At 39.0% G+C, this 26,012-nt stretch overlaps 1 protein-coding gene across 2 annotated transcripts in view; it reads right to left on the reverse strand.

Annotated features, from left to right (window-relative positions):
• Positions 1-2,647: 2,647 nt before the first annotated feature.
• UGGT1 (UDP-glucose glycoprotein glucosyltransferase 1) overlaps positions 2,648-26,012 on the reverse strand; it is a 113,528-nt gene continuing 90,163 nt past the window's right edge. For both annotated transcript variants that reach the window (XM_086718294.1, XM_025934966.2), the window contains 7 exons: positions 24,860-24,944; positions 23,518-23,700; positions 22,065-22,225; positions 20,720-20,834; positions 9,887-10,003; positions 9,251-9,416; positions 2,648-7,059 (listed from right to left, as the gene is read on the reverse strand). In XM_086718294.1, coding sequence (XP_086574420.1) covers positions 7,034-7,059; positions 9,251-9,416; positions 9,887-10,003; positions 20,720-20,834; positions 22,065-22,225; positions 23,518-23,700; positions 24,860-24,944 — 853 coding nt within the window. In that variant the 3' untranslated portion in view covers positions 2,648-7,033. The remainder of the gene's footprint in view (positions 7,060-9,250; positions 9,417-9,886; positions 10,004-20,719; positions 20,835-22,064; positions 22,226-23,517; positions 23,701-24,859; positions 24,945-26,012) is intronic.

The raw sequence follows: 26,012 nt of genomic DNA on the forward strand, positions 1-26,012 counted from the left end.
GAAAGAATTTTTATAATGGTTTCCCCAGGAATGAATGGGCAAGGAAGGGTAAAAAAGATTAGGACTAGCTAATTTGAACAATTCCAGTGGGCTCTGGGGCTTGGGAGCTGCCGCTGGCTGTCTGGTATATGGTTTTGGGTGATTAGGGTGGGTGTACAGTGGCCCAGAATGTGCATATCCAACCAGTAAAGTGGTTGATGGTATGAACTTAATTGGATGCTCAAGATAATTCACTGGTCTCTAGCCAAGGCCTCAAAACTGGTTTTAGAATTTTTTTAAAAACTATTACAGAGGGTCACTGAGGTTTTTGGATATTGATATTTTAACCACATTTTGAAAATTTTTAGCTAATATTTCTCCGAAACATTTTGCTTGTTTCTTTTCCTCCAAATATTTTCTTTTTCCTCTAGTGTTCCACTTAGCATATTTTATATTTTCACTATTGCCTCACAAGTTGTTACATCTCTGTTCATTTATGTTTTTTTTTCCCTCTTTGCTATTCAACTTGGATAATATCTATTAGCCTGTCTTCACATTCACTGATCCTTTCTTTTGCAGTGTTTAATATTGTAAGCCCATCCATGAGACTTTTAAAAATTGTATGTCTCTTGTAAAATTCTCCACATCTTCATCTTTGTGTCTGTCCTTTTCTATAGATCCTTTAAGGTATTTATAATTATTTTAAAATTCTTATTCAGTAATTTCAACATCTTGCTTATTGGGGGATTTGATTTTTTCTTGGTTGTGCGTCATACATTTCTTCTGATGGCTCCTGATTTGTAATTGTATACTGGACATTCTGGGTGATACAGTGTGGAGACTTTGAATTGTTGAGTTTTGTTTAGTAGGCAGTCAAGTTACTAGCAGATTGCCTTGATTTTTTTGAAGGCTCAATTTTAGGCTTTAGTAGAGTGGGTCTGTTTTAGTTTTGCCCTTAGTCCTAGGGCCTCAACCAGTGTTCTCAGATGTGGTTCTCATTCTAAAGCATGGCTTTCCAGGTTTTCAATGAAAGCCCCCAAAATTCACTATGTCTCTCTAACCTGGTGGGTCATAAATTCCAAACTTTCCCTCCCCAGCACCAGACATCTGCTGAAATCTCTACTGACCTTCTCCAGACTTCCAGTTGCTTTCTGTTGGGCTCTCTGGAATCCTACCCAACTCATGCATAATTTAGGAGGAGTCAACCAAGAATTGGAGGGGAGTATGACAGGTGAACTCAAGGCTCTGTGTTTTCCTCTTTCTGGGATTTCCCTTTCAATTTCCAAGCTGCTCCAACAACCCTGAATTCTGAGTTGGCTCCTCAACCTTGTGAGATTGCCACTTTTTGTTGTATTCCCTGTGGGGCTATGTGAGGAACCGTCACTTAAATGTGATCTTGTCCAGTGTGTTACTCTTCTTTCAGTGGATGAGTCCCCTCCAGTTTTGCTTGTCTCTGGTCACTTTCCTCACTTTACAGTGCATTTCAAAATTTACAGTGCATTTCAAAAATGTATATAAAATGTATATAATTATCGGTAGGAGAGTTAGTCTGATACAAGACACTCTGGCCATTACAGGAAGCCAGATGTTTAAATGTTGTTTAAAATAAAATTCAACCTCCTTGGGGCCCCTGGGTGGCTCAGTCGGTTGAGCATCGCATTTGATTTCAGCTCCGGTCATGATCTCACGGTTCATGAGCTCAAGCCCCAGTGCAGAGCCTGCCTTGGATTCTCTCTCTGCCTCTCCCCAGCTCACACACACTCTAGCTCCCTCTCTCAAAACTAAATAAACTTTAAAAAAATCCAATTTTCTTTTTATTTATCTTGATGATGGTTAAGTCTGTTCACCTTGAAAACCTACCAAGATGTATGTTTGTGTACTTGGGCCTAGATGTGCTATTTACCAGTAAAGTTTATTACAAGAAAAAGCCAACTTCCTGTCAGTACCCAGTTAAAAACCACTCGGGCTTTCTTGTGGCCCTGGGATCAAACTCAGATCCCTGCCTCAGAATTTCTCTCCTGGCTATGGACTCTAGGTTCACTTGCAGCTCCCTAAATGAGACAAACTAGCTCCTGCTCCTCCCTCTATCCCCGCCTCCCACACCCTACCTGGATAATTCCGCAGACGTCATTTTAAGCATCATCTCCTTGTAGAAGCTTTTCCTGACTACCAAAGAAATCCCTCCTGTCTTCCACCTGAGGGGCCCTCTGCTGCCTTCTCACAGCCACCAAGTCCCCCTCCCTGACCTCCACCTCAGCAGGAGCACTCCATACACTGGCTGGCAGTGTCCAATGAGCATCTGAATGTCAGGAACCATATCTTCAAGTCTGGCCCCAGAATAGTTTAGAGAATCTGCAAAATGTTCAAACTCTGCCACCCTGCCCATTATGGTGAGCTCCCCTGGGGCAGCTTGCCTACAAGATCCTGCCTGTGGCAGTTCTCCAAGGCTGGCAACCTTCAAGAGGCATGGGTGCTATTGTGAGACTTGGTGGAACTGGACCCAGCTCCATCACCAGACCAAATGTGCAGGTAAAGCTCTCCTTCCTGCAGGCTTGCTTCTTCTGTCAGATGAAAGGGTGGGATTTTGAGCTCTAATGATATGTCCTTCATAAAAGAACATAAAAAGCCGAATGACCTAAACATAAAAGCCGAATGACCAACCAGACAGTTTTAAAGAAGACAAGTAAAAGTTTATTGTGTTGAGCAGACCTTATTTTCATTACAGTACCAGGAAATTCATTCTCCACTCACTTCGGGTGCAGAGGGCTCTGCAGACACCTAGGGCCCCGGTACTTGTTCCCAAGCAAGGGGCAGCACCTGCACCTATGTTGCATTTAACGAGCAGGATTACAGTAAAACAGAATAGTTATAAAGAAGGTTTTCTAAATACATACTTTCCTTTAAAAATTCTAGTATTTTTCATTTTTTCTGTTTACCTCATTATCATCAAGGATAACTGGTTGGAAAACATAGTGTTGATAATCTTTTTCCCAAATCATTTGCCTTGAATTTTGCTACTTTTACTCTGACGAGGATTTATGCCCACTTCTCTGGACATCTAAATAATGACGAATAAGGCAATGCATAAATTACAGGTGGGATGAAGGCCTTAGCTCATACCCCAACTTGTTTCTTCTTAAATCTTCCACATTTGGCCTCTATGTTGCTAGGTAATTTAAGATTCAGGAGACAGCCTCTTGCTTGCAAAATCAGTATCAGGGAGTTTAAGCTTAATGTGCTACTTTTGGGGAGCATGCCGCTGCTTGAAGCTGATTTTGTGGTTTCGTTTTATAAACTGTCAGCACTCAATGGCACCCTGAAGGGGAGAGACCATCTACTTAGTGCACTGACTCACTACTACCCACAAGTGTCATTTCTGAATTAGATCAAGAAATCAAATAGCAAATGAAAGAGAAATTGGTATACTCCAGATAGTCTGAAATATTAATTACAACCTGAGTTAATGAAGTCAAATTTGCTTGAATTCAATCAGGCAATTACCAAAGTTGTGATTGAGATCTTCCCCCACTACATCAAGACAGGGAAAACATGAATTTAAGTAAAAAATGTTATCCCACCAAACTAGACACATGACAGCTATATTTAACTCTAATCATCCCACAAAAATGTCCCCATAAAATCAAATACTTAAAAAATTATTAAAATTATACAACAGTTGAATATACACTTAAATTACTTTGTGCACAATGCACCTTCCATTTGTTGTTGCCAAGAAAAACTTTCCATTTACCAAATGATCTACCAGTTTACCAGGTGATTTAGCAGAACATTTCCATCTCCATGAAATCTGACACCATTAGCATTAACATTGGAATCAGAAAAACACACTAGAAATTCCCTTGTGACTCATTCATGGCAATTTTAGAAAAGGGCTACTTTCAAGTACCCGAGTTTACTCACAGGGGAGATGTAAGGTAAGAGGAATTTTACTCAATCGTAGGAGGGTGGTGTCTGACTTGTTCCAAATTACAGTGGCAGTCAAGTATGATTCCCAGCTAAAGGACAACGGAATTTCCTTCCTATTAGCTGGGCCCGTCCCTTCTGAAAACCCCACTCACACCGCCAGCTTCCGGACCTTCGTTCAGGGACCACGTCCTGCAACCAGACAGAAGTTGTTCCTTCAAGTACAGCCTCCACATGGTTCACAGCATGAGGACTGGAGGAGAGCAGAGTTCATTAAGCTCCGTTCCTGGAAACGATTTCTGAAACATATGTAAAATCTTTGCTCTCCCACGAGCTGAGTTCATGAAACAAGGGCCTACCGCGAGGCATATACATATAGTAGGTAGGCAAACATCTGCATGTTTCCGTTAGAAACGCCACATCTTGAGATTCGACACCTTATCATCCTTATGGGAAACTAATGTGTCATCATTCTCGGTGTGGTCAGTACTGAGTTCAATTGTAAAACACACTTAGGCATGCCTTCTCAGCTCCAGCAGCAGACTGTGTGAATGGGGTTTGGTCTCAAATACCACTGTTCATAGAACACAAAAACTCACATGTTGCATGTCATTCGGACATGTCACATTATTTCACATCACACTGGCCCTGATTCATAAAGAAAATTTCCCATTATGGCATGATGAGAGACAACAAATCCCGTTCCATAAAAATGATGGTTAAAAACAATGCACTGTGAACAGTTTCCAGAACCTTGAGCATTTCAGTGCCATCAACTCTTGCTTCTTGGGAAAAAAATCTCTATCTTTTGGGTCACAATTTGCTTTCGCACAGTAGAGTCAATGGACAAAGCTGACCAAGACCAAATTTTAGTGGTATTATCATTTCCTAGGACATTAGAGGTTCATCCTGAAAGATACTGTTGCCACGTGTACCAAGAGAAGGAAGGAAGGCCCTACACCACTTCAAAAGCAAACGAGGTCTTACACACTTAGAAACAACTACTGACAAGACTTGTGCTTAGGGTGGTGATGGACAAGAGCAGTGAGGACACACACTACACGGAGAACAGATATCACACTGTATGTTCCTCACATGGAATATGCATAAGAGACCTAGTGGAAAGACATGGAGAAAGGTGGCATGCTCCATGTCCCAAGGGAACCAGTATTTAAAAAGCACACCCCATTGACTTTAGTATTTCCCACTCAATCTCCCAGAAAATCAACTCGGAAAGTACACAGTTCTGTTCACGGGTGTAGACTGAAGTGGTGGTGGCAGAAGGCTCTCTGACAGCTTTTCTTCGATCCAAGATGAGGCTAAACAAATGTTTTTTGTTCTCATTGATTCTATCCCTTCAGCTGCTCTGACAAGTGAGTGGCAGGGCAGGGGGGGAATCAAGCTACAGCCTTTGTCAACAGCAATGACTCTGAGGGACCTTTTCAGTCTTGGATCCATTTATCTAAAAATTTGAGCTCCCTTCTTCCCAACTTTTAATGGAATTATAAAAGCTCCTTCTGACTGACTGAGAGACTCCTAAGCTAACTTTTGCTTATGTGACTATAGAAAAAAAATAAATTACTTGATATTTGCCATAAGACTTTGATTTCTAAAAAAGACTGAAAACCTATGTTCCCTGGCTTAGAAGAGCGAGGAATCAGCTATCATTTGCAGCCCCTCCTCACATTTGTAAAAAGCAGGCAAAATATTAGGGACAAAAATGGTTTTGCAATGGAAGGAGGCACAGTCCACAGGAGTGTTCTTGTGTACCCTGCAGCCTGGGCAGACAGAGGGAAGGCCCTAGAGCCTCACGCCCATGTAGGCCGAAAACACACCAGAAGACTCCCTCTGGGTGCCTCCCAACACTGCCCACTCACCAGGAGAGGGCACTCCAGAAGGGCCACTCTGGGCCACTGAAGTAAAGACACTAAGAGCAGGGCTGATGCTGCTTCAAGATGCAACTATGTGCTGTCAGAAGAGTGGTGTGCCGGCAATTTCGGCAAACCAGAGGCAGCCCACAGCACTGAACTAAAAGGAATAGAGGACCACGTACAGAGGAACACGGATTACAGTCAACATCTCTCCTCTTCTCAGCTCTGGGAGTCCTGCGTAGAGAAAAGTCAAAGCCAACTTTGCCTGGGTCTGCGAAAGAACCCCCTGCCCCCTACCCAGAGGAGCAGAAGGTGGATGATGTGATGACCTTCCCGAGGGAGACTGGAGCCCCTCAAGATGGATCACCAGAGGGGCTCACTATGGCTGTATCCAGTGAGGAAATCAATAACAGACTTTTTTTTTTTTTTTAAGAAAGTGGGAAGAAAAAGTAAAGACTTTCACAAATAGAAAAATTATTTACAAAACAATTTCCTAAGAAGTTTACTGGGGTTGGGTGGGGAATAAGAATGTTTTCATTTTAAATTAGTCACGTGGTACTGACGGTTTATAACAGGGAATGGCCAATTTCTGTCTTCTTCACCTCCCCCAAAATACCCTAAAGTCCTCCTACTCCTGATATGTTTCCTACCCTCATCCCAACCCACCCCATCTTGTCCCCAAATTAATTGCCTGGAGCCAATCTCAAAGACACATGATTGTTGGTTGGGTTTCCATTTAACAATGAACCCACTGCTGGGGAAGAGAACACAAGGACACAGGACGCACTGGCATAAACCTCAAGGTGTGTGGACCTCGGACAAAGCTTCTGCCACCACAGCACAGGCTGCAGACTGAGCTCCGCTATCAGTAAACTGAGGTAAGGAAGAACATGGCAGCTCTGGCGGGTCGACTTCCCATGGTGATGCAGCATGTGTGTGCTCTTGGTGTGGGCACCACAGGACTCATTTTCTTCCAGTTGCCTCTGCCATTTTCCCTTCTGGTTAGAAGACTGCTCTTTACAGAGTCCCAAAAGATCAGCCACTTGTCTTCCTCTGAGGTACAAATCCAATAGAGCCTTGACTCCAAAGATCCAGAGCCCACTGGCGTGTAGAAGTCAAAATCAAATGCTCAGAATCAAAAGATGTGGCACGCCTGCCCAGCCAGTTTATCAGCAGTTGTAAAGACAGATCAGAAAAAACTAGCATTTAATACAAAAAGTGTTTTTCAAATGGTGCAATTTCCTGTCCTCCTGTGAAGATCATAATTCTTCTCGTTTCTGAGGTCCTGTGGAAAAGGAGAACAATTGAAAATAAAATGGTTTTATCCTCAAGTGACAAAAATACAGACTGAATATTTTTTCTGGTACTGTAACCTATTAATTGTGGCCCCACCTCCATTTTATCTCTATTTTGAAATTTTTAGGAGCTTTGGTGTGGAGTGTTTGTATTATATTTTGAAAGCAAAAACAAAACAAAAAAGACCATTTTGTTTTTAAAAACACTGAAACCACCTGCATATCCCTATTCCTGCAGAACTGTTTCACAAATACAATCTTTACTTCTGGTAAAAATATACACATTTTTAGTCAAGATTCTTCTTTTTTCATTTAATAACACACAAACACATTTTCCTAAGTAAAAGTGTAGCTCATTTACCACTCTCTATTCCTAGATGTTTAAACTGTTAATAATTTTGGTTTACTGGGGAGCCTGGGTGGTTCAGTCAGTTAAGCATCTAACTCTTGACTTTGGCTCAGGTCATGATCTCATGGTTCATGGGATCGAGCCTCACATAGGGCTCTGTGCTGATGGCACGGAGCCTGCTTGGGATTCTCTCTCCCTCTCTGCCACTCCCCCACTTGCTCACGCATACACTCTCTCTCAAAATAAAAAAATAAACTTAAAAAAATAATTTTGGTTCAGGAGCACCTGGGTGGCTCAGTCGGTTAAGTGTCTGACTCGGCTCAGGTCATGACCTCATGTTTCATGGGTTTGAGCCCACATCAGGCCCTATGCTGACAGCTCAGAGCCTGGAGCCTGCTTCGGATTCTGCGTCTTCCTCTCTCTCTGTCCCTCCCCCACTAGCACTCTCTCTCTCTCTCAAAAATAAACATTAAAAAAATAATAATTAAAAAAAGTAATTTTGGTTTATAAATAATAAATTTCTCCATTTTTATTACTTTTTTCTTATGTGAACTTATTTAAGGTAAATTCTCAAGAAAGGAATTACTGAGGGTATAAACATGTTAATGGTTTCTGCTTTTTAACAAGGACTGTTCTAATATACAGAGCTTTGGCAAGGTAGACCCAGAGCACTTTCCTCATCATCTTCCCAACAAATAGCATTATCAGTATCAATATGCACATTTTTTCAATGGAGTGTATATATATATTTTTTTAATGTTTATTTTTGAGAGAGAGAGAGAGAGAGCACGAGAAGGGGAGGGGCAGAGAGGGAGACACAGAATCTGAAGCAGGCTCCAGGCTGTCAGCATAGAGCCCAACGCGGAGCTCGAACTCACAAGCCATGAGATCATGACCGGAGCCAAAGTTGGGCGTTTAACCAACTGAGCCACCCAGGTGCCCCTCAAGGGAATATTTATTAACAACAGATTCCTTTAATGTGACTGCTGTTTTCTCAACTTCATTTATTTGTGTTTTCCTCTTATTTGAACAGAATTGTACATTATTTACCCACGTATCGATAGAAATCCTTCAGGTGTTAATAGCGAATTTGAATTATTTTTATTATTTTTATTTTATTATTATTATTTTATGATACTTAACAACATAGTACAGTCTTCGGGATGATTAGGTGAATCACTCAAGATCCATGTTCTGTAACTGACTTCTTAGAATTAGTTTTGAGCTGAATAATGTTAAAAATCCAGAATTCAGCTTATTAATAGTTTACAAATGGTCACTATTGTATTCTAATGATTTTTGTCAACTGTATACCATTAGAGATTTACATAAGAGTGGGGAAAATATTACATGAAGATTTAGTCCCTTCTATTCTTAGCCTAAATTAAATAAGTCCACTCCAATATTCTTCTTTGAAAGAACACTTTTTTTTTCAAAATCAATATACACTTTGTCTTGACCCTAAATATGTTCATTTAATAATGCCTGGACAGATTTAATAAAAAACCAAGGAATCTGACAAAAGATCCCCAAAGTAATGTCAGGCTTAGCTTATATATCACAAAATTCATGAGCCTAAATAACAGAATTCTCAACGCACCTTTTCTCAAAAAGATAAAATAAAATAAAATAAGGGAAAAGAAAAGGGGGCAGCAACTGTATTAATACATACGTTTAGAAGGCCAACTAAAAAAGCAAAGTAAAAATATACACTGGTTGATGTCAGGATGGAAGGGCTGAGATTCCTTTTATTCATTATTCTGTTGTTTTTGCAACAAACACAAATCAGAAATGCAAATAAGTACTTCCCTAAGGCTGACCGCTGGACCTACCTTCCCAGCGTGGCTCCTGTGTTGTCTTCTTGTCCAGCATTCCTGTCTCTTTCTCCCTCTGGAACTGGGTCTGTAGCTGCTTGATCTCTTGGTCGTAGTCCTGCCACTCTGGGACAATTCGAACAGCTGCTTCCAGCTTGGGCTCTTTGGTCATTGGATTATTACACTGTAAAACCCAAATCACATGCTTCAACCAAGCTGAAGACAGGGCACATTATACAGAATTCAAAGATGTGTCTGTTCTTGGATTCTAAGTCCCAACTGAACAAAAAGAACAACACTGAAGAACCAAATGAGAGACCAGCAGAAGCAATGTGGTAGTGGGTCACATAAAGCTTCTAAAAAATTGTGGAGAATGACTGGAAAGCAGGAACTGAAAGTTCCTTTGATAAAATTACAAGGCACAGAGATAATCCATGGACAAGTAGTGTAAGTAGTGAAACAGCCCCATCAGACACCAGAGAACCTGGCTGCCTGCTGCATGCAACAGAGATCTGTGGATGTTACTACAGGATGTGCTACAGTCCCCCAACTGCACAACTACAGAGAAGACTAAAGAAGAATCTGTGTGTTAATAACGATCTAGTCATAAATCACACTGGAATAAGATGTAGAAAAGAACCACAGACAGCTTACCAAATCTATTGTTTTAGCCCTTTTCTTAGAGGCATCATCACACCACGTTTCACACCAAAGCCATTCTTGAGGGAGTGATTTAATTGGCACCTGATGGATCATGTTATTGGGCAAATCCTGTTTGGTAAAAAGAAAATAAGACACAATACTCTCAAGTTCTGAGGGAAACTGAAATAAACTCAGAGCAAATTAGCGGTAATGGCTGCTCATTACATATCACATACCAATCACAATTTTTTAGAACTGAAAGGGTCTACTAAAAACCTGTGAGAAGCTAAAATACTTATTTGTGATTTTTTGTAAAACTACAGTTTAGAGGACTTCTAAAACATCTACCTATGATAAGCACCTGAAAAACTTTAGCTTAAAACTCACAAATAACCTACACCTAGACTTCTCTCCATGAGGGCAATTCTAAGAAAAATACTAGTGCTTCTTGAAAGTTAACTAATCATAGAGTGTGGTTTTGATACTTCACAACTTTGCATAAAGGATGCTCCAAATCAACCTTGTCAACTGAGGCTTGATCCCAAGTGGATGAAGCTTACATGTTTTCAAGCCAACTGTATGCTTTGAAGCTTTTTCTCAGGAAAACTTTTGAGTTTGACACAATAAAATGTTGCACTATGTTAAGACACAACCAATATGATCCAGAAATTCCACTTCTGGATATATGCACAAAAGAAAGCAGGGACTCAAACAGATACTTGTACACCAATGTTCACACAGGCATTATTCACAATAGTCAAAAGATGGAAATAAGCCAAATGTCCATTAACAGATGAATAGATATACAAAATATGGTGTGTGTGTGTGTATACACACATACACACACACACACACACACACAGGAAAATTCTTTCAGCTTAACAGGAAGGAAATTCTGAAAGCTGCTATGACATGGATGAAACTTGAAAACATTATACGAAGTAAAATAAGCCAGGCACAAAAAGGAAAAATATTATATGATTCTAAAAGTACCTAGAATAGGCAAGTTCATACAGAAAGAAAATAGAATAGAGGTTGTCAGGGACTGGAGGGAGGAAGGAAGGTGGAGTTGCCATTTAATGGGTACAGAGTTTTGGTCTGGGATGATGCAAAACTTCTGGAGATGGACAGCTGCACAACACTGTGAATTCACTTAACACCACTGAACCGTCCACTCAAAAATGGTTAAAGTGATAAACTTTGTGTTACCTGAATTATACCTAATATTACAGATAAAGACACTTGTAGATGAGAAAAATTGAAAAAAATTGTTACTAGTGAACTTACACTAAGGAAAATTAAAGGATATTCTTTAGGCAGAAGGAAAATAATCCTATATGGAAGCTCAGAAATGCAGAGAAGATTGCAGGGTAACCACATGAGCAAATCTAAATAGATAACAATCCCATTGTAGGAGAAGAACTTCTGGGGTTTAAAATACAGAGATATCTAAAATCCACAGCAACAGCCATTCAGGCTGGGATAAGGATAAATGGAGTCAGTGAATTCTAAGGCCAGTACTCAACCTGAGGTTATGCAGATGCAGCAAGGAGTCTGCTAGGAATGTCGGCTCTTAGGCCCAACCATACATACACCTACTGAACTGGCCCATGCGAATGGGACCCAGGAATGAATGCTTCAATAAGTTCTCCAGGTGAATCTTTTATGTATGCTGAAGTTTGAAAAGCACTGTTCTAATGTTTTTGCACTGTGTGGTAGGTGCAAATATACCAACTAGTATTAGCCTTTGCAAAGTCGGGAGTGCATACTGTAACCTCTAGGATAATCATTAAAAGAACTGCAAAAAAGTATATAGTTCAAGGGGCTCCTGGCTGGCTCAGTCAGTGGAGCATGTGACTCCTGTTCTTTGGGTTGTGAGTTTGAGCTCCACACTGGGTGTAGAGATTACTTAAAAATTTAAAAATCTTTGGGGCGCCTGGGTGGCGCAGTCGGTTAAGCGTCCGACTTCAGCCAGGTCACGATCTCGCGGTCCGTGAGTTCGAGCCCCGCGTCAGGCTCTGGGCTGATGGCTCGGAGCCTGGAGGCTGTTTCCAATTCTGTGTCTCCCTCTCTCTCTGCCCCTCCCCCGTTCATGCTCTGTCTCTCTCTGTCCCCAAAATAAATAAACGTTGAAAAAAAAAAAATTTAAAAAAAAAAAAAATTTAAAAATCTTTAAAAAAAAGTGTATAGTTCAAGCTAGTAGAGGGAAGATGGTATTATAAAAACCTCTCCATCTGAAGGAAACTAAGGAGAAAAAAGAAACAGAACACATAAAATAAGCAGAAACACTAGAAAAGCCAGTCTTACTGGTGATTACGTTAACTATAAATGGACTAAATGTTCAAATTAAATGACTTATACAAAATGTAAAAACCAACAGATATAAGCCTATTTATAAGAAATGGAACTGGGGTGCGTGGGTGGCTTAGTTGGTTAAGCGTGCAACTTCGGCTCAGGTCATGATCTCACAGTTTGTGGGTTCGAGCCCTGCATTGGGCTCTGTGCTGACAGCTCAGAGCCTGGAGCCTGCTTTGGATTCTGTGTCTCCCTCTCTCTCTCTGCCCCTCCCCCACTGTCTCTGTCTCTCAAAAATGAATAAATGTTAAAAAAAATTTTTTTAATAGAACTAAAATATAAGGATAGAAAAAATTGAAAATAGAAGGATAAAAACAATATACCATTTAACAATAACCAAAAGGAAAGCTGGCATAGATGTACTAATATTGGGTAAAGGTTCCCCCAACAAAAATCATTAAAAATTCAGTTGTAGGATATATATGCTTCTAAGTTTTAGGTACCTAATGGTATAGTCTCAAAACACATAAAGCAAAATTTGACAAAACCAGAGATGAGGAAGATATCACAATACAGAAAAATATTTTAATACAATTCCCTCAGTAACTAATAGAAAAACAGACAAAAACACATAATATGACCAATGGACTATACCTAATATCTACAGAATACAAAAAACCAAATGAAATGTTTACCAAAACTGATGACATTTGGGTCTAAAAGTAAATCTCCACAAATTTCAAATTTCTGAAATCATACAGAAGAAATCCTCAAATCATAAAGCCACTGAGCTACAAATTAATAGCAAAAACGTAACTAGAAAATCCCTGTGTATTTGGAATCACTTCTACATTACTTAAGAGTCAAAGACGGGGCGCCTGGGTGGCTCAGTCGGTTAAGCATCCGACTTCAGCTCAGGTCACGATCTTGCGGTCTGTGGGTTCGAGCCCCGCGTCAGGCTCTGGGCTGATGGCTCAGAGCCTGGAGCCTGCTTCTGATTCTGTGTCTCCCTCTCTCTTTGCCCCTCCCCCGTTCATGCTCTGTCTCTCTCTGTCCCAAAAGTAAATAAACGTTAAAAAAAAAAAAATTTTTTTAAAAAAGAGTCAAAGACATCACACTGGAAACTAGAAAATACATTGTACCAAATGACAAGGAAAATGCTACATATAAAACATGTGCAATGAGGCCAAAGTCTTGCTGAGATAGAATCTGATCATTTCAAATGCATATATTAGAAAGACTAAAAATTATGAACTAAACATCTCAGGAAATTAGGAAAAAAAATCAACAAATTAAATAAAGTAACAGGTAAGCACAATAAAGAACAAATTAATGAAACAGAAAAGAAACAGGATGAAAAACATTAAAAGATGTTTCTTTTTTTTAATGTATATTTATTTTAAGCAAGAGTGAGTACGCGCATGCAAGCAAAAGAGGGACAGAAAGAGAGAGAGACACAGAGAAAGAGACAGAGAGAGAATCCTAAGCAGGCTCTGTACGGTCAGCATGGAGCCCGATGTGGGGCTTGATCTCAAGAACTGTGAGATCATGATCTGAGCTGAAATCAAGAGCTGGACACTCAACTGACTAAGCCACCCAGGTGCCCCTAAAAGATGTTTCTTTAATTCCCAGTGAGGTGATAAAGGCAAAAAAGAGAAAGCACAGTAAACAATGTCAGAAAATTATAAAAGATAGAGAAAGAGAGAGAGAGAGAAGACATCAATATAGATCCAGCAGACTTTAACTGAAGTGATGAAAGCATTTTCCAAAACTGATTATACAGTGCACTTAAAATCTGAACATGTTGCACTATATAAATTATATCTCAATTTTACTTATTTTTTAATGTTAATTTATTTTTGAGAGAGAACAGAGCATGAGTGGGGGAGAGGCAGACACAGAATCCAAAGCAAGCTCCAGGCTCTGAGCTGTCAGTCCAATATGGGGGGGTCCAATGTGGGGCTTGAGCTCACAAACTATGAAATCATGCCCTGAGCCTAAGTTGGATGCTCAACTGACTGAGCCACTCAGGAGCCCCTACATCTCAATTTTAAAAAATGAGAGGGTAGTACGGGGCACCTGGGTGGCTCAGGTCATAATCTCGCAGTCGGTAAGTTCAAGTCCCATGTCAGGCTCTGTGCCGACAGCTCAGAGCCTGGAGCCTGCTTCAGATTCTGTGTCTCCCTCTCTCTCTGCCACCCACCCCCCCACTCCCACTCATGCTCTGTGTCTATCTCTCTCTCAAAAATAAACATTAAAAATTTTGTTTAAAAAATGAGAGGGTAGTATAAACAACTTCATGATGATATGTTAGTAAATTTAGCGACACCTTAACAAAAACATTGATTAAAGTAGTAATAGAAAATGTCAACAGTCCCATAACTCTTTTTTTTTTTATTTTTTTTTAATGTTTATTTATTTTTGAGAGAGACAGAGACAGAATGAGAGTGGGTTGGGGCAGAGAGAGAGGGAGATACAGAATCTGAAGCAGGCTCCAGGCTCTGAGCTGTCAGCACAGAGCTTGACATGGGGCTCAAATTCACGAGCTATGAGATCATGACCTGAGCCAAAGTCAGACACTCAACCAACTGAGCCACCCAGGCACCCCTACAGTCCCATAACTCTTAAAGAAACTGAAGTCATAATTTAAACACAAAGAAATTTCTATTAGGCTTCACTAGTGAATTCTACCAAACATTTAAGAAAGAAATAAGGTCAATCTTACACAAACCATTACTGGTAAATGAAAAAAGAAAAAAACAAAACCCAACTCATTTTAGTAAGCCAATATAGCCTCAACACCAAAATCTGACAGAGATATTACAAGCTATTATGTCACACAAAAACATAAACACAAAATTCTTAAATAAATACTAAGCACAAAAAATCCAGAAATATATAAAAAAGAATAATAAATCATGACCAAGCTGGATTATATAATTCAGAAATTATATTTAGGTATATAATTAAACTACACTTACAGAATAAAAGAGAAAATACTAAAGATACTAAAATACTAAAAGAGAAAATACTAAAGATACTAAAGATACTAAAATACTAAAAGAGAAAATACATCTCAGCAGATATCAAAAACATAAAAAATTTAACACAAGTGATTTTTTTTAAGTACCAAACTAGACTTCTAGTGGTGTGGCCTGGGGCCTGAAGCATGGGGCACGTAAGGAGAGGCGGGGTCGCAGGGCTGTGGAGCCACCAAGTGGTTGGCAGGGCAAAGTAGGACATGCAGGGAGGGCCAGGCCAGGCCCCAAATGAAAAACAAAATAAAAAATAAAGTAGGAAACTAGTAATAAAAGGAACTTCCTTAATTTGAATAAGAGGAAATATCTACAATATCTAAAAAATATCTACAATAAACATCATACTTAGTGGTGAAATGCTGAAAACTTTGCTTTTGAGTCAAGAATGTCCACTATCAACATTTCTGTTCAACATTATGGAAGTCCCAGTAAACAGCAAAAGAAAAAAAAAAAATTATGTAAAATTAGAAAAAAAAAGTAAAATCGCCATTATTTGTAAATGATATGCTTACATATACAGAAAATACAAAAGTATATACAGATTAGTAGGGTAGCCGAATACAACAATGAACAAAAATCAACTGCAATTCTAGATACCAGCAACAAATGGAAACAAAAATTTTTAAAAATAACTTTTAACAGAGATGTATAAGATCTAAGATCTCTATGAGGAAAAAAATGAGAAATTAAACACAACCCAAATATAAAATCCTAGGGGCAACTTGGGTGGCTCAGTCAGTTGAGCGTCTGACTTTAGCTCAGGTCATGATCTCGCACAGTTCATGAGTTTGAGCCCTGTGCCGGGCTCTGTGCTGACACTGACAGCTCAGAGGCTGGAGCCTGCTTCGGATTCTGTGTCTCCCTCTCTCTCTGCCCCTCCCCCACTCACACTCTATCTCTCTCTCTCTCAAAAATAAACATTTAAAAAAATGTCAAAATATCACAATAAACAAAAAATTTTTAAGACATAAATAAATAAAAAATAAAATCCTAGTAAATGTTTTTTTCCTCCTAAACTTGACAAGCTCATTCTAAAATGTATATGAGAAAATAAAGGACAAAAAAGTACTCTAAGACACTCTTGAAGAATGAGGTGGGAGGATTTGACTTACTGGATATCATGACTTATTATATATAGAACCAGAGTATTTGAGATTTATGTAGGATGTTAAGATAGACAAACAGGTGAGTCAAAAACTAGAAGACCCAGAAACAGATCCACGCATACATGAGTACCTCATATCTGGCAAAGATGGCATTGCAGAGCAGTGCATTTCATTAAACAAGAACAACAACAAACTGATGTAACTGTATATGCACAAAAAAGTGAAAGTTGAACTCTATCTCACACCATAAATAAAACAAATTTCTACTGGAATATAGATTTGAATGCGAAAAAAAATAAAGCTCATATTTTAAAAATGTCTTTGTGACCTTAATAGGGGTCAAAAAGCATTAACCATAGAAGAAAATACTGACCAGCCTGAAAACAAAAGATACCATTAAGAGGGTTCAAGTAGAAAGTTTTGCAACATATACAACAAAGGTTACACTATTAGTACACATAAAGAATGCCCATAAATCAAGAAGAAAAATTTCAAATAATCTAAACACAGTAAAACCTTGGATTGTGAGTAACTTGTTCTGCGAGTGTTCTGTAAGAAGAGCAAACATTTCTAATGAATTTTAACCTGATAAACAAGCAATGTCTTGCAATACGAGTAATATGCAATGCTGAATGTCACATGATTACAACTAAGTCAATGGTTCTTGAAATTTGCTTTGATACACGAGTGTTTTGCATTACAAGCATGTTTCTGGAATGAATTATGCTTGAAAACCAAGGTTTTACTGTATTTAAATAAGCATATCACAAGAGAATATCTAAATGACCATAAATACACAAAATGGTACTCAACTTCATTAAATTATGGAAATGCAAAATAAGACCACAATGAGGAGCAACGCCAACAAAAATGGCAGAGTAAGGAGCTCTGAAAGTCTGCCTTTTGATAAAAGCAACCAAAAAAGTGATAAAAATTGAATCAACTTTTTTCAGAACTCCAAAAATTAACCAAAGGCTTACAGCAACCCAAGGAGCACCTAAAAGTCAACAAAAAATGGTTGAATGTTGATAAGAACAGTGAACTTTGAGGCATTTGGACTTCTATTCCCATTCTCCTGTTCCCCATTAGTCTCAAAAAATAACAGCCTGCACTGCCATACTAGAGTAAGGAGAACAAGGCTGGAGGTCTTTCAAAGTTCATTCCAAATCATTTGAAGACAGTACTGTATAGGCCTGTCTCTATTCAATCTCACTTGAACTTACCCCATGCTAAAAGCTTCTCCTTGGCAGTCCTTGAAAAATGTGTTAAGCTTTCTGAGGCTGTCTGAGATGGAGCAAAGAATACATTAAACAAAAATCTTAACAAGAAATACTGAAGAATGAGATAACCATAGAAGGCTGTGAAAAGAAAAGACAGATTCCTGGGAAGACAAAAGGCCATGAGAATAGTACGTGTAAGGCTCTGAGCATGCTCTGTGTTGCGTACATAAGTAAGAAAGCCCTAATAAAGCCAAAACTCTCACCTCTTGTTGATCTTGAAGCCCTATGCAACAGAGAAGTGCAGACTAAGGTACAGTTGTAAACTGCCTGGCTGACTGTTGAGGATGTGTCCCAATAGGCACCCAGAGGCCTCTGGCAAAGACTGGAAATCTTTGTGGTTTTGAACACTTAAGAAATCTCTGTTCAATTTTAGCTGACGACTAAGCTAAGCAGGCATACCAAATATGCAGACTTCACAGAACTGGTTTAGAAGTCCAAAAACAAACAACTACTACAATAAGCACCAGCAACGAACCCTGGGAAGGGGGGAAAACGGATTTCCAGAGTTGCCACACTACATTACTTGAAATGTTCAGTTTTCAATGAAAATGGGACATGCAAAATACCAAATATACAAAACCCATATATAGGATGAAAAAGCAATCAATAGAAACTATACTTGTGGAGGCCTAGACACAAGGAATTTATATCAGATCTCTTAAATATGTTCGAATAGGAACAAAGGAAATCATGTCTAACAGAACTAAAGGCAAGTATGTGAATGATGTTCCAAAAAATTAGAGATGATTAATAAATTAATTATACAAATTATACAAATTAACCAAATTATACAAAAGAACCAAACAGAAAAATCTGTTGAAAACACAATAGCTTCAATAAATGAAAATTCACTAGATAGGTTCAACCACAGGTTTTAGCAGCAGAAAAGATAATCAGGTCAAGTGAAGATAAATCAGTTGAGATTATCCAGTCTTGAGATTATCCAGGAGCAGAAAGAACAATGAAGAAAAATAAACAGAGCCTCAGAGAACTGTGGGAAACCATCAAATATACTAACACACACAATGGGGGTCCCAAGAGGATAGAGAAAGAGGCAGAAATAATACTTAAAGAAACAGAACTTCTCAAATTTAGTGAAAAACATTAGTCTATACATTCAAGAAGCTCAATGGACTCTAAGTAGGATAAACTCAAGAGACCCAACATCATAATCAAACTCCCAAAAGACTAGAGATGGCGACTCGTCAGATAAGGGATTCTCAAGATTAACAGCTAATTTCTCATCACAAAACATGGAAGCTAAAAGGCGGTGAGACAATATATTCAAAGAAAAATATGAGAAGAAAAAAAACTGTCAAGCAAGAATTTTATATCCAAGCAAAACTATTCATGAAAAAAATGAAGGAGAAATTTACATATTACCTAAGAAGTTTGTAGCTCCAGAGCCATTCTATCAGAAATACTAAAGTGAGTCCTCTGGCTGAAATGAAAGGGCACTAGACAGTAACTCAAATCCACATGAAGAAATAAAAAGCAGTAAAGGTAAGTAGGTAAATATAAAAGATAATATCGATGTATTTCTGGTTTAGAGCTCCTTCCCCCTGCCCCCGGTTTAAAAATAATTACAAACAGTAATAATTATAAATCTGTGTTGACAGGCATAAAATGTATAAACATGCAAACTATATGATAATGAAAGTAAGCGGGGGAGGGGGGGAACCACAGCTCCATAGGAACAAAGTTTTTGTATACTATTAAGTTATTATTAACCCAAACTAAACTGTCATAAATAAGTGTTAATGATAATCATCAGGACAACCACTGAGAAAGTAAGTCAAAAATATACAGGAGAAACAAGGGAATTAAAATGGCAGATGTTAATCCTACTTCACTAATAATTTTGTATTAGATATAAATGTGATAAACTCTCCAAATGAAAGCCACAAGGGATGGCAGTTCACATGTACCAAATTAACAGACTGACAATAAATACTGGTCAAAACATGGAGCACCAGGAATCCTTACACAGCTGATGGGTATATAAGTTAGAACTACTTTGGAAAATTGTCTGGGATCATCTAGTAAAGATAAATATACAAATCTGGTAACCCAGCAAATATACATGTAGCTGAACACACAACTGAAATATGTGTACATGTGCAGCAACATAGGTGCATGAATGATCACAGCAGCTCCACGGAAGACAAAAATGGAAAACAACCCAAATGTAGAATAAACAAAATGTAGTACCTCTACACACACCAACAGGGATGGATCACACAAACATAATGTTGAGCAAAAGAAATCAGACTTAAAAGAGTTCATCTTTTAAGATACAACTGAGGTAGGGAGGAAAAAAAAACAAAACAGGCAACACTAAACCACAGTATTAAGGATACACATTAAAGTAGTAATTCTATATAGAAAAGCATGGGGTGATGACCACAAAGGTCAGGATGCTGGATACTTTTATTAAGAATGGTAGCTGCAGGATTTTAGTAATGTTCTACTTGTTGAACTGGATGGTCATATATGGGCATTAGATCTGTGGTAATTCACTGGTGCATGTGAATATGTATATATTGGTATAGTTTTGTTTTGTATGTTTTCTTTTATGGGTGCTAAATATCACAATGAAAGTTTTAAAATGTTTAATGCGGACTTTAGCAAAACAAAATATGTGAAAGTAGGTATCCACAACAAACTAAAAGCTTACTTCTGAAAAATGTTGAGCATTAAAAAATTGATTCAGATAAACTTCTTAAAAAAACACCATGGTTTCCAACAGAAAAGAGAGAAACTGTGAAACTATACACTGTGAATCCTTGCTAGTTAGTCTCTAAAGAGAAACAGATTTCCCCTAGCAAGCAGGAAAACACATTTATCAGGTTATCTTAGGTGCAAAATTAAACAACATGGTAATGGTTTGAGGAGGCAGCATCCTCCTTCCCATCTCCCTTCCAAACCAACATCATTAGGCCTACAACATTTTTTCACTACTATGCATTCTGTTGAGGACAAAAATGTCTCACACACACACACACTCCTGTCCATGAAGAAACAAAACATTGTTCCAACAGAGGAGAAAACTGAGAGGAAAATAATAAATTCAATTTCTGACATAACCCATCACTGCAAGTGTTAACCAAAAAAATAGCCACTTACTTGATCAAGATTTGAAAGGCTGTTAGGATCCTGACTCAGACCTTGGTACTGTCCCCTGAGTCTGTCACCAGCAGCTATTTTCCTAAACTTCTTTAGATCCACGACATATAGTGCACTGGATAGAGAAGAACTACTTGTTATAACCATGGATTATGACAAAGAATAACCCCACTGAATAATGGTAACCAGGTAAACATTCTGCCCTCTCTGTGAAAAGGTAAGCTGTGGCCTCCAGTGGAGCTCAGGGTCAGCATGTGCTTCTTCAAAGATGGCAGGAAATTATTGCAAAACACATACTCTGCCATAAGCTCACTTTGTCACTCCTTCTTAATTGCCTTCCTTATTTAGCTGCCTTAAGTCTCTGACAATAGAAAACTTCTACCAAACGTCAGCAGATTAGATAATAAAAGCTGACCATCAGCCAAAAATAGCCTGATAATGTTTTAGATGTTGCTGGGAAAAAAAAACATCCACACTGTTATGGATCTTCTGGACCAAGGACATAACTAATGATAAAGAAATCCCCAAACCCCAACTTTTATTCTCTGTAAATGCTGCTTCCTACACATCGCAGACCTTCCAGATCTTCCAAACCACATTCTGCCAAGAACAGATAATGCAATGGTACACAGTCTGACCTAGGAGTTCTACTTCTAGGAATCTGTCCTACAGATACATTTGAAATATACCAAATGATGTATTTATTCACTGCAACACTGTATGTCACAGCAAAAGACCACAAATAACCTACATATACTGCAATAAAATGCAGATGTTAAGAAAGAAGGTCTCTCAACACACTGATAGACGATCTACTATAGTTAAAAAAAAAAAAAAAAAAGCACAAAACTGAAAATATGATGGTATATTTTGTGTAAAAAAAAAAAAAAAGATGTAAGAATCAAGAAACTCTAGGGGCATCTGATTGGCTCAGTTGGTTGAACATCTGACTCTTGATTTCAGCTCAGGTCATGACCTCATGGTTCACGAGTTCGAGCCTGCCTGGGATTCTCTCTCTCCCTCTATCTCTGCATCTCCCCTACTTATGCACTCTTTCTCTCAAAATGAATAAATATTAAAAAAAAAAAAAATTAAAAAAAAAAGAATCAAGAAACTCTGGAAGGACATACTGCAGTAAATTAATAGATGATGTTATCTGTTATAGGAGTAGGAACTGGGTAGAAAACAGACAGAATTGGGAGGCCTTTACACAGTATATTTTTTACAATTTTTATTTTTGAGCCACATTAATAACATATTACCTATTCATAATTTCAAATATGTAAAATTAATTTTTTGAGAAAAGAAAATCAAACAGCTTTGGAGAGTACTCCTTTTTCAGTACCTGATATGATACTTTCGCCCAGCCAAATGACTGGCCCAGTACCCTGATTTCCAGAATCTGTATCCATCCATTTCTTTTCGGCTATCACAAAAGGGAGTATAGCCATAAGGAGCGCCATCCAAATTGAAATCTCTTAACTCTTTCAGATCTGTTCGGACAATCTGGAGAAAAAAAATCACAAGTCATTTGTTAAACAGCCATGCAGACAGCAGTTTCCTTAAAACACAGATTGTCTCACTGAGACATTACAGAGGGCAGCTCTGAGGTTACCGGCACAGGCTCCAGCAGCAGACCCAGGCTAAGCCCAGATTCCTTCACTGATTAGTGGGCTGCCTTCACTAACATGTAAGACACTTTGCATAGTGGTTGGCACACAGTATTCTAAGTATTCGAAAAGGTGGCAGTAAAACAAATTTCCACTGCTTAGCTTCTGTGATGGAGTTTCCCCATCTGTAAAATGGAGACCTCACAGGATTACATGAATTAACATATGAACACATGCGGAATGATAACTGACACAGAGCAAGTGCTCAACAAAGGTAAGTGTGCTTATATGAGAACCCAGAAAACATGCTTCAGGTCAAGCTGGTTGTGACACAGTGAGCTGAAGGAGGCAGGGAATCCCAAAAAGGTGGATGAAGTTTCTGGCCGCATGACCTTTGCACACATTCTATCATTTCCATTCAAATGATCACCTCAGGTTTCAGCCGGCTCAGGGAAAAGGGGAAGATTGTAAAGGAGAACTATATTAACACTTTTTGAGTGTGTATGCTCTAAAATCACAGTGTGTTCGTTTTAAGTCAAATCTTGACAGGAGGAAGAGTATCTGAAGAGCTGCAAACTATCAAAGCTAGGCATCTATCTGGTAGAACTTCCTCTGTCTTACCCATGCTGATAACTCCTAGCTTTTGGGTAAATAATTGGAGACGATAGCAAGCACTGTTAAACCTCAATCTTCCAGTTTTTAGTCTGTGTGTTAAATGAATTAAGACACAAGACTGCATGTATGATGTATAGAGGCATAGAAAAAAAGATTAAAAGGAGATACCTCAAATGCAAACTGTAAAAGTGATCACACCTGCGTGTACCTTTTCACATATTTTAAAATTTTTTTTTTTTTCAACATTTATTTATTTTTGGGACAGAGAGAGACAGAGCATGAACGGGGGAGGGGCAGAGAGAGAGGGAGACACAGAATCGGAAACAGGCTCCAGGCTCCGAGCCGTCAGCCCAGAGCCTGACGCGGGGCTCGAACTCACGGACCGCGAGATCGTGACCCGGCTGAAGTCGGACGCTTAACCGACTGCGCCACCCAGGCGCCCCTCACATATTTTAAATAATGTCACAGAGGCATGTATTTTTCTGTAACCAGAAAAGTAAAATCATTTAAAAAGGAGAAGGAAGTCTAACGGCTTTAATACAAAATGTTTAAACCTGGCTTCTAAGAGCTTACCTGATCAGCATCCACAAACAGGAATTTGTCAACAACCAGTGGGAACAGCACGTCCAAGAAGAGGATCTTGTAACCCCAAATAATGCGCTGTTTCTCAGTCTGCTGATGAAGCCACCGGGGCCATTTGTATTGAACAAGCTCATACTGGAAGTTGTACTCATTTGCCATATAAGGTATGAACTCCTATTTTGGCACATAGGGAACAACAGACAACCATTTACTCAGATGAAGAAAATCGGCTCTCTAATGGAAGTCAGTCACCATGATGACAGCACAAGTAAAACATATTTACCATAACGGCAGTTGAATACAGAAATCTGACCGTGACTCACCTGTGACTAAAAGAATACATATAAACTTGTCAAACCCCCCATTTCTTTAGGACTTCTAATTATCACGTGAAATGACAAATCTTTCAATGAAGGCTTTTAGGTTTGTGTGTGTGTGTGTTCTATGGAAATGAACTTAATTTACAGTAAAACATTTTTTGAGCTTGACTCAAAGGCTTTCTCAGACCTGGGCCTAACCCAGGGAATGACACGGCAGATCCAAATATTCTGAACAAATTTGTTTTTAAGTTTTTAGATCGTAAATACAAGTACCTTCAGGGGACCAGAAGTGAATTACTGAATAAAATAAAAGTTGTTTAGTAACATCTATAGAACCACAACAACAAAAGACACAAACAAGTCAAATTTAGATGATAAATACTAACTAATAAATAATGCAGAAAACTTCCCAAGTCTGTTTTTCATGGTGCACAGATGAAACAACACTTCCAGAGATCACTGTTGTCCATGAGACAATGAATAATCCTCCCCACTGGAAACCAGCACTATGCTTTCTAATTAAATTAGAATATACATGCTTAGAGGAAGACAACATTATTTCATCAAAACAAAAGATTCAGGGGCACCTGGGTGGCTCATTTGGTTGTGCGTCAGCTCACGGATCCCAGGGTTGTGGGACTGAGCCTCACGTTGGGCTCCGCACTGACCGTAGAGCCTGCTTAAGATTCTCTCCCTCTCCCTTCCTCCCACAGCCCCTCTCTCCTGCTTGCACTCTCTCACTCTCTAAAAATTTTTTTAAAAATTAAAAAAAAAAAAAAAAAATACAAAGATACAGATTCTCCTCAGGTCACAATAATTTTATGTTTGGTTTTATGATGACTGTTCCCCCTAAATAGTCCAGGCTAGAAGACTAATCAACACGAAGTATGCAGCTGAGCTACGGAAACCCAAGGAAAGATTTTTAAGTTACACAAATAACAGAGAAGCAGTAAGAAGTATATTATACCATCATATCTCCTTAATGTCTCCTTTCCTCTCCCCTGAGAACAAACCTTAAATGTGGGGGACAGATAATTCTTCAAGAACCAGAATTTCACAGGAGTCCTGGTATTCTTCAGTACTGACAGCATCATTATACTGTCAAACAAAAGCAAATAATAATCAATATTAATTTTCCAATGCTTTTTAATCTCAACAAAATTGAGCAGAGCTGATCATAAGACCGCTGAATGTTTTTCACAGCAGAGCTGATGGCTTTAAAAAAGAGACCCTTGGGGCGCCTGGGTGGCGCAGTCGGTTAAGCGTCCGACTTCAGCCAGGTCACGATCTCGCGGTCCGTGAGTTCGAGCCCCGCGTCAGGCTCTGGGCTAATGGCTCGGAGCCTGGAGCCTGTTTCCGATTCTGTGTCTCCCTCTCTCTCTGCCCCTCGCCCGTTCATGCTCTGTCTCTCTCTGTCCCAAAAATAAATAAACGTTGAAAAAAAAAAAAATTTAAAAAAGAGACCCTTAGTAATGGCAAATGAAAAACTGCACTCATTATAAAATTATCACTGAATGGAAAAGAAAGGGTATTTCTCACCTATAAAAATATACCTAACTGACAAAGGCAGATGTTTTAATCATGTTACATCTTTAAATACTCTGCTTCACGAACTGCCGTATTAATTATGCTACAAACGAATAACGGAGGTTGCAGCTAACAGACTACATGACTATGAAAAGAAAACTGGAAAGCCACAGCAGCTGTGTGTGGCTGCACTGCCCCCCACAGCCTATCCTGGAGACACTGCTAGGGAGGAGAGCAGGAAGAGGTCAGGGGATGGCAAGTGGCTACAGCGTCAGGATTTCCCTACTACGAAAACAGACAAAAACACACTGAATCAAGGAATTTAATTAAATTGAGTTATTACTAACATTTGACGTTACTATTTTAGGTCAGTTATTATTTCTTGGAAATAGAAGGTTGAACCTGAGTAAAATGACAGTTTAATTATTTGCCATACTAGATTTGTCATGGAAAATTAAAAGTAAAATGAACCTGGCATTAGGAAAGTCACTCTCAAGCAAAGGAGCATATTCCCAGCCAAGCCTTCCCCCAGCAGCCGCTGTGTCAACCAGCACATGGCTGTGGCCTCTCCTTGGCTCTGGCTGTGTGACCTCAGGCAAGTCCCTTCACCCTCTGAATCTGTCTGTATAACAGAGGTGT

The sequence above is a fragment of the Puma concolor genome, chromosome C1, assembly GCF_028749965.1.
Source record: "Puma concolor isolate L17-30 chromosome C1, mPumCon1.1.hap2, whole genome shotgun sequence".
Classification (NCBI taxonomy): Eukaryota; Metazoa; Chordata; class Mammalia; order Carnivora; family Felidae; genus Puma; species Puma concolor.